Source organism: Periplaneta americana, chromosome 1 (assembly GCF_040183065.1).
Source record: "Periplaneta americana isolate PAMFEO1 chromosome 1, P.americana_PAMFEO1_priV1, whole genome shotgun sequence".
Taxonomy (NCBI): Eukaryota; Metazoa; Arthropoda; class Insecta; order Blattodea; family Blattidae; genus Periplaneta; species Periplaneta americana.
In genome coordinates, this window is record NC_091117.1 from 225,301,348 (window position 1) to 225,311,254 (window position 9,907).

Consider the following 9,907-nt stretch of genomic DNA (forward strand, 5'->3'; position numbering starts at 1 on the left):
CTATTAGTGAGAAAGTGTGTTGTGTCAGTGAAGTGTGTAGTGTGAGTGAAGTCTATTGTGTAAGTGAAGTGTGTTGGTGTCAGTGAAGTGGCTGTGCAAAGTATTTGAACAGTGAAATGGTTAGAAGTGTTAGTGAAATCAGGTAGAATCAGTGCAGTGAGTGAGTTGACAGCGAAATAAGTGTAGTGCCGAAAGGTACTTGTGCAGATTTGAACCTGTCAGAGTCGTGGGTCTTAGTTCGAGCTTAGGGTTAAGATGCAAATTAGATTTACTTTAAATGTTATTTTAAGTGACCATGCATCGTTTTAATTTTAGGATGCTCCTTGTTATTATTATTATTATTATTATTATTAGTATTATTATTATGAATTATTGTTTTTATTAGTTGTGTTTATTATTAATTGTCATTATTGAGTGTAATTAGTTACCACTGCCACCGGGTATATACCCATTTGCAGTGTGAATAAATACATACACATACATAATTTTTCGGTACTTAGTCGACGTATTTCTTTGTCGATCTGTCGATGCGTTCGCTAGTTAATCCATTTTGCACGTCTGTCAGTGAATCTATCTGTTCAGCAATCAACTAACATGTGCAGTGGAAGTCTCTTCGTTTATTTCATCATTTAGTATTTACATTAGGTTGTATAAATAGTACAGGACGCCCTGAGGAGATGTGTCGAGGTGATTTTTGTAATTGCCGCATGCTAAATTACTCATGTAATGGACTCTAAATTAGTTTCATAGTCACTACATATAAAATGTCAAAAGAGGCGTTAAATAGGCGAGTTTTTCTGCTATGCGTGTAGTTACACTTTGATACTCACCAGAGTCTTCATTGAGAATGTCAAGAAACACTTCCATGTCTTGTAACTCTTCATGCATTTTCCTTCACTAGCTGAAATATATAAAAAGAAACAAACAGAAAATACAGTAAAAGAAAAAAGTGCATATTCGTAATACGCCCAATGAAATAAGAAAGAAACTAATGTGTGTAAAGAAATTACCACACTATTAAGTGGTGATATACATCGGTTCAACACAAAATGTAATAATAAAAGTGGAGTAGAAATACTAATCAGCCACAAATTGAAATAATAATTTAGTTTTCCTTTACACTTCCGAAGAAGGCAACAAAAAGAAAAGAAACCGAATATTTTATGTAAAAAATCAAAAGTAAATATTTTTCGTTAAATGACGATGTTAACACAAGAATCATGAATATACACCAATTCTAATATTAGTAGGAAAATTTGGAGCGAAACACTTAAATACTGACTGACAAGAAAATAACGGACGCAACTGGGTTCTGGTAGATCCCAAATGTACTGTAATTATGCTGCGATTTACGTAAAGCTTGGAGAAGTCTTTATGTGATATAAAGTACACAAATACTTTCAAGTGATATTTAAATATCACATCAACTTTAACCAGAAATTACATATTTTCAGTCGTCTCTTAATTCTGAGAGCAATGATGTACCTTTAAAATGCCCAGGTTTTAATCGATGAACAAATTATTACATAATTATTAAACAAATACTTCGTGATGTCATGTTCCTAATGCATTCACATAACGTGTTTTAAAGCATTAACTCAGGTTCAAAATGGCATGTTTTCAAAAGGGTCCTGAATTAGTTATTAAAAAAGTAAATGTGCCAACATTTATGTATTAACCAAAAAATACTTTTCACATAGTTTTCTTGAATCATACATATAACACAATGGCACTTACCACAAATTTTATGGTGTCAATGACATTTATATACAGGATAATTTAACCATAATCGGGGTCTTTTCTTTTACTACATGTAAATTTAGGACATGTGAGACTTACCTATTGAATTACATTCAGTCACACCTTTCTTGTATGTCCCTTCGTCGAAACTGCGTCCATCTTCTTCAAACGCTTTTTTAGCAACCTGAACTACGTAATCAACTTTCAAGTCTCCATGTTTCATCTGGAAAAAAAATGTAACACTTTTGCCAGCGTAAATTACTTACACCGTATATGCTTCTAATATTTCCGATTATATTCTAATTATAACTTACATGTATATATGTGCACATTTTAAGAGCTTAATCGTTGGTTAGAGTACAAGCAAATAATCTGATACCATACTAATCCCACATGAATATATTTCTTAGAAAAAATTCCCTAAACTTTAACACAGTTTTGCTCGATAATTACTATCCCAGCGACTCTGAGTTTTACTCTCTGCAGTTTTCAAATGAAGTTTACAGTTTCCTTGAAAATTAAATAAAAAATTAACACGTATCGTTATTTCATACCATTAGGAAGTCTGTCAGCCCTGCTGCAGTTATTCTGACCGAGTGTGTGTGTGTTTTCGTAGGTGACTCGGAGTTGCGCTGTTGCCAAACTACACAGAATTGGCTTAACTTCTTAATTAAACATGCACTTAGCTATATATTGTGACAGCTGCACCGGGGATCGAACCCGTGTCCGACAGGGCGCGCGGCAGGCGAAACGCTGGTACGGGGAGCATCTGCATGCTGAGAGGGCAGAGTGGCGGTGTACTACTGTAACGCGCGAGGGGAGGTTGCGCGCGCATCTGGTGCTTGCCTAGAATGGAAGGAAGCAAACTGCTACGTGCGGAGTGAAGGGGGGGACGGACTCTCCCGAACGTCCAGAAGTCCGTCGAAGTGGAAATCCAGATTATTCGAGAGTGGAATCTTTGGCGAACTCTCCAGAAACTATAGTTTGGTTATAAAAGTCAGTCAGTAAGCGATTCAGTCTTGTGTAGCAGTGAAGCCAGCTTCGAGACCAGAGCGCGACTTGAGTTGTGTCCGTAACTGTGAAGCCTGAAGCCCGGAGTTCGAGTGCAGTGGACCGCAGTTGGGGGACCTGAGTTCGAAGTTCAGCGGATCGTCTCTGAAGGTCTGGGGTTCGAGATTCTGTGAACGCGAGTGACTGAGCTAGAAGAACTAGCCAAGACAAACGAGCTGTGAACTGAGAACTGACAGTTCTGCGTTGTAAATAGTGCTTTGTGAATATTAGTTAAGATTAACAGTTCATTGTTGTTCGTAATAGTCCAAGTAAATTGTCATTGTCGTCTGTGGAGTGCAATAACGAATACTGTGTTACTGTGTAGAAAGTGAAGAGTTATTGTTGAGATAATAAAATTACATTGTTGTTCAGTAATAAAAAGTTACAATATGTTATATATAAATAAGGAGCTTGCGTCCAAAACAAAACAAGTCCATAATTTTACGAAAATAAGTTTATGATGTCCAAAAATAACTCGATAAATTTAATGTTAACACATCTGATTTCCAATATTAATTTGTAGGTAGCCCCTCGGTGACCTCATAAAATATTACATTCATAGTATTAATGTCAGGATCGATTTCAGTTTTTTTCACTTCCTGAAAAATTTGCATTCTTGGACGCAAGCCCCTCCAATTCGTGTAAGGAAATGGGCAAATGACGCAATTGTAACAACCTTTCAAATCCTGACATTGATTCCATTAGTTTCAATATCTATACTAATAATAAATCTGTAGCCAAAATTTGTCTGGTAATTTTTTAATTTTGGTGTTAACATGTATGATTAACAATCCTGAAACCGGAAATCGCTTTTTTCATAGTTTTGTTTGTATGTCTGTCTGTCTGCCTGGATGTTTGTTACTTTTTCACGCGATAATGGCTGAACCGATTTATATGAAAATTGAAATTTAAATTAAGTTCGTCGTAACTTAGACTTTAGACTATATTGCATTCAAAATACTTTATTTAAAAGGGGAGTTATAAGCGGGCTTGAATGAAATACATCGAAATATCTCCCTTATTATTAATTTCCATGAAAAATATTAAATAACAAAAGTTTCTTTAAAAATGATTTCCGATACGTTTTATTCCGAGCAAAATTTTTATGGGACCAAATTGCACCAAAAACGGATGTTCTCTGAACCAAATGATCATATTTTAGTTATCTGCATGTAATAACAATTAAGAAACATGTTAAAGGAATTATCATTGCACTAAATGAGTGCTCTCTGGACAAAAATGATCGCATTTTAATTATTTAAATACAATTTAAATTAAGTGCCATATTAAACGATTTACCCTTCTATCAAACACGAATGTTCCCTGGACCAGATGTCCTATTTTAATTATGTAATTACTTCATATTTATTTCTAACAAGTGCAGCGGAGTGCACGGGTACAGCTACTTTTAAATAAATCTCAATGTACAGATGGCAGTGATAGCAACAAAGATGAAGGTGAATAGGAAGAAAGAAAAACAAGATGATTATGGTGATGATGATTATGATTATAGTTATGGTATTAGTGAACGTAAGAAAAATAAAAATTGTGAATAGAAATAGTTAGAAAATTTGAAGATGTGTTGAAAATATTCTGGAAGGTGATGGCAAAAAAAGAATGTAATAAAAATATCGGGAAGACATTAATTGATATGTGGAGATGTGGACATAGGTATCAACTTAAATATAGAAATAATATAACATATTAATATTAGAATACATTTGATTGCAAAAAATAACTTACCACCCCTGCTTTGCTGAGGAGACAGGCAACAAAACACTGAAAATAGAAATTCAGCAGGCTTAGTTACGTCATTAGAGTAAGAGATCATTATACAATATCAGTAAAACATAATCTTTACCCTTTGGCTTTCATTTTCTTCGTCTTTAGCGATTTTACTTCTCTGCATTTCTTCAGCGTCTTCTGAAATATGAATTAATATTGAAGGTTTAGGTTTTTTCCTCATATGTTAAACCTAATCGTTAAGAAAATCTTGATAATTGTTAAACCCACTTAATATCTCTATACAGAGTATAAATATAGAGTGTTAGTTGGAAGGCCGGAGGGAAAAAGACCTTTGGGGACGCGGAGACGTAAATGAGAGGATAATATTAAAATGGATTTGGGGGAGGTGGGATAAGATTGTAGAGACTGGATTAATCTTGCCCAGGATAGGAACCCATGGCGGGCTTATGTAAGGGCGGCAATGAACCTCGGTTCCTTAAAAGCCATAAGTACGTAGTATAACTTGTTAGTGTCTAGATACTCACGGTCACTAATTCCGGTAGCTTCCTTGCATACCGGAATGTATTTTTCCGGTAAAGCATGAAACTGAAAGAGATTTTAAATTATATATTATTTGCATTTATGGAAACAGTTACAGAGGGACAATATTTTACTTTTTTTCTATTTCCAGTCCTACGTTGAGAGATCACGACGCTTTTAACAGAGAAAATATTAAGTTAACATCTAGACCTACTCGCAAACTGTCCACATACACCACCACTGTAGACAGACAAGTATAGAGAATCAGCAATCCACATTAAGCATAAGGTTGCGAATTTCGAGTCTGAAAAAAAATTAGCAGCTTCGGTCTTCAGTTGTACAGGCACTTGTGCTGTAGTACTCAGTGCCGAAGGGATTATCCCTTTTGTAAAGTTTTTATTGATGCTTGAATTCCGTAATTAATTTATATATTAATTGTTTACATGGTGCAGAGTCTATGTGGGTAATTAGAAGTGAGGCTTCCATGTGACCTGACTAAAAGTTTCTTTGTAATCTAAGTAATAAATTGATAGAGTAATTTGAAAAAGGCCCTTAATTGACAAATTGGCTGCGTAAATTTTGAAAAAATAAGCCTAGCATCGCATACAATGCTTAAGATGTGAACACTGGTAACACATTAGATGCAGAATTTATATGGAAGTCAGTGTTTTGCTAGTTATACAGGGACATCATTTTATTTTTACTAACATTTCTAATATTAACCTGGTTATACCTTTGGGTCAAAGATTAAGAACCGGAAACACCCCCTTCCACGACTGGAGTTCGATGATACTGGTGTAAAATACAAACAAATCACTTCACTAGGTGGAGGAGGGAAGAAAAGTAGTTAATCTATTTACGTAAACTAGGAAATATCGCGATTTTGAATTCGATACTTTTCATTAGTTTTTTTTGTTTAATCAAAATGCAGTACAGTATTAACAATGAGTGTTTTTACTCACGAACTGAGCTGTCCATGCGGACGTATTCATTATGCAGTGTATATTATACTGTCTACAGCACATTAGCGTACAATATAGAAAATAAAGTTAAATTCAAGAATAATCATAATATGGATATTTAAACACATTTTTGAAAATGGTGGCCGTTAAATTCGATACAGGCTTCAGTTCTTTTGTGCATATTATCGCACTATAGACTATTGCATCTAATTCCAATTGCCAGTTTCGTCCTTCGTACTAGTAACTCATGTTGAAATAATTCTGTACCTACTCTATAAAAGAGTATCTTACGTACTGTAAATTCAATCTTCACTTCTGCCTGATCCGAAAAGATAAAATTACTCAGACATGCTATCTACTGTCCGTCCAAGTGGTTATGTCGCAACGTCGTAGAAAGGGAGGAAATCACGTGACAGTTAATTACTTAACGAGGCCCTTTTATTTAAGTTATTTTAAACAATTGTATGGATATAATATTACGTAAACGTCCAATTCCTAACAGAAATTAATGTCCTCAGAAAAGAGCTAAGACAGCCCAGCCACTAGCCTTTACAGAGAGGCGAATAGAAGCAGGTGGGGGGAAACCGGGATGCGACGTAGGAAAATAGAAAATGATGCAATATTGAAAGCCCTTTCGTCACTGGAAAACGCGAACATATTTTTGGAACGTACTGTTTACTATGACCGTAAGGCTACTATGACTGTATATGCGGTCTTGGATCTGTGTGGAGGACAGTTGAACTTCATTAGTAGAAGGGGTGGGAGTGAAGTACATTCAAAAACTCAGGGACAATAAAAATTTAAGTAAAAATAAAATGATATCCTTGTATAAGAAAATTAAGAAGTACTCATACCGCATAATTGGACTTCCTAACACCTTTCGCTTTTATCAGTACCTTATACACAAATTAGAATGTTTAATGACTCGATTTATTCTGGACATCTATTTTTCTCACACGAATAGTAATGTTGTAATATGGGACAATACTGTCCCGTAATACCACCAGTCATACTGTACGAATGATGTAATTTTTAGTTAAAAATTGAAAAACTAAATCTGTACAAAGGAATTAACAACACATTTTTTGGCTAATTAAAGAAATACTTCTGAATAGTTCATTGTCTATTTGTAATCTTTTTTTTTACCCTTAAAATTAAATAAGAAAGGTATTTCACTAACAACTTCTGCCAGGCACACCAATGTATTTGCGGAGGAATTGCTGATATTTACGGTCATCATGCACTCAGCTGTGCGAGGAGCAAGGGTCGCATTCCCAGACATACATCACTCAATGATATCATTAAAAGATCTCTGACTTCTTGTGGCATCCCGTCTCTTTTGGAACCACCAGATATTAGTCGCGCGGATGGTAAACAACCCGATGGTCTGACCTTGATTCCATGGTCTAGAGGAAAATCTTTAATTTGGGACTCCACTTGCGTTGACACTCTAGCTCCATCTTACTTGCCGAATACCTCCAGACGCACAACATCTGCTGCTGAATTAGCCGTGAAGAAGAAAGTCAATAAATATGCTCATCTTTTAGACAATCATATCTTTGTCCCATTTGCTGTGGAGACCTTCGGTCCTTGGAGTCATGACGCTAAAGTTTTGGTATCTCAAATCGGCCAAATTTTGATCTCCATTACTGGTGATCGCCGTTGCACTACTTATTTGCGTCAACGCTTAAGTATTGCTATTCAACGCGGAAATGCAATGAGCGTTTTGGGTACTCTTCCAGAGTCCAGCCCTTTGGACGAACTTTTTCTCCTGTAAATTTTTTTATCTCTATGTAAATGTTTATATTTAGTTTTTATTTAGACAAAATGATCAAGTGAAGGAAGTTAAAATGGGAACATATAAGTTTGAAAAAGTAAAAGAATTTACATATCTCGGATCAATATTGACAGCAAATAATGACCTAAGGAATGAGGTACAAAGAAGAATAAATCTGGCTAACAGGGCATATTATTCACTTTTACCAATTGTTAAAAATAAAATAATATCTAGAGAAATCAAAATCAAGATTTACAAAACCCTAATAAGACCCATTATAACATATGGTACAGAAACATGGGTTCTGAATAAAAATACATGCAAACAACTAGCAGTATTTGAGAGGAAAATCTTAAGAAGGATGTTCGGAGCAATTGAAACAGTGGATGGATGGAGAGCCAGATATAATAATGAGATATACGAACTGTACAAGGAATCGGATTTGGAGGCGCACATAAGATGTCAAAGACTGAGATGGTTGGGACACGTCATAAGGATGGAAACAACAAGGAAAGTGAAGATTGTCTTCAATAACAACCCAGATGGAACCAGATTAAGAGGAAGACCGAGAACAAGATGGTGGAACTGTGTACGAGTGGATGTGAATAGATTAGGAATAAGGAATTGGAGGGAGTTGGCGATGGATAGAGAAGGATGGAAGAGAGCCATAGAGGAGGTTAAGGCCCACCTGGGCTGTAATACCAAATAATAAGAAGAAGAAGATATGTGTAATTGTAACGGTGAAAATATTGTTGATGAAATAATTTTTTATTTATTTATTTTTCATAAGTGTATATTATTTTTGGGAGTGTTTTTGTAAGTAATTTTATGAGGTTGTTATTGATATGCTGATAAATTATTTGTACGAGTAATAAAGAAATTCACAACTTCGAATTAACTCTGAAAATATTGAGATTGGGACACATATATGATATTTTTTGCTGAGAATGTCTTCGGAAATAAACTTCGTAATGGACGGTAAATCCTTGTGAATCACCCCATATGTTGTATTATATTATGTTATATGTTATCTAACGTTGTGCTATGTTATATGACGTAATGTTATCTTAGTTATGTCACGTTATACGTAAATTACACATGTTTAACTTTACCTTAAGTTATAAAGTAAAAAAATCCACACTTACAGCCAGTATAGTTGAAGAAAAGCAAGTTACACTGAAAATTATAATGAGTAGTTTCATGGTTTATCTAGCTTTTTCACAGCAGCACACTACTGTTTATTACCACTCTCGTTGTCGAAGTGATGTAGTTCGTTTTGTTTGACCTTTGCAAGTGACGGTATCGTGATGTCACATCCGCAGTGTGAGAAAAAAAAAGTAGATTGAATCTGAAACACACTACAGTGAAAGATCAGCAGAGATAAAATACGGGGAATTAAGTCGTGTACTAGGATGTTGGCTTCTTTCCTGCGTACAACCGTAACAGTGCGCGCCTCTTGATGTTGGTTCTCAGCATCTCCTTTCTCTTGATCTGCAGTGTATATTGTTCCCTACTAGAGACTGATCGTCACGTCCTGGACACGTGACTGTGAAGGTCCTTCAGTCTTGTTTGTTTGCCTCATTTCCGTTCTCTGTTTATTTTGTGGGATCACAGGTGGCAGAGATTTTTTTTTCGATACTCAGGCTAGCTGGTCCATCATTTCCTCAGGACACGTGTACTTTATCTCGTACATGGGGAACGTTCCTTTACTAGTCTTTCCATGAGTTTAATGTATGTATGTATGTATGTATGTATGTATGTATGTATGTATGTATGTATGTATGTATGTATGTACTTATTTTATTTATTTATTTATTTAACCTGGTACAGATAAGGCCATCAGGCCTTCTCTTCCCCTCTACCAGGGGATTACAACTACAACATTACATGTATGTATTTATTCACACTGCAATGGGTATATACCCGGTGGCAGTGGTAACTAATTACACTCAATAATGACAATAATAAACTTATGAATTAAAAATACAATTAATGATAATACTAATAATTAATACTAATAATAATAATAATAATAATAATAATAATAATAATAATAACAACAACAACAGGGAATGTACTAAATTAAATGAAACAATAACTTAAAATAACATTT

The 9,907-nt window shown here is 35.0% G+C and overlaps 1 protein-coding gene across 1 annotated transcript; it reads right to left on the reverse strand.

Annotated features, from left to right (window-relative positions):
• Positions 1-1,804: 1,804 nt before the first annotated feature.
• Positions 1,805-9,108, reverse strand: LOC138708691 (uncharacterized). The gene is made up of 5 exons (XM_069838790.1): positions 8,940-9,108; positions 5,061-5,121; positions 4,652-4,713; positions 4,534-4,569; positions 1,805-1,963 (listed from the first exon to the last, which is right to left on the reverse strand). Exons 1-5 carry the CDS (start codon positions 8,994-8,996, stop codon positions 1,820-1,822), a joined length of 360 nt encoding a protein of 119 aa, XP_069694891.1. The 5' UTR covers positions 8,997-9,108; the 3' UTR covers positions 1,805-1,819.
• Between the last annotated feature and the right edge of the window lie 799 nt (positions 9,109-9,907).

Bases quoted from the DNA above. Each gene is read 5' to 3' on its own strand.
- LOC138708691 (XM_069838790.1), bottom strand. From the start codon at position 8,996: ATGAAACTACTCATTATAATTTTCAGTGTAACTTGCTTTTCTTCAACT. The intron at 5,122-8,939 runs GTAAGTGTGGAT...AATCTCTTTCAG, and splicing joins TTTCTTCAACTATACTGGCT to TTTCATGCTTTACCGGAAAA. The intron at 1,964-4,533 runs GTAAGTTATTTT...TTTTTTTTCCAG, and splicing joins TCCTCAGCAAAGCAGGGGTG to ATGAAACATGGAGACTTGAA.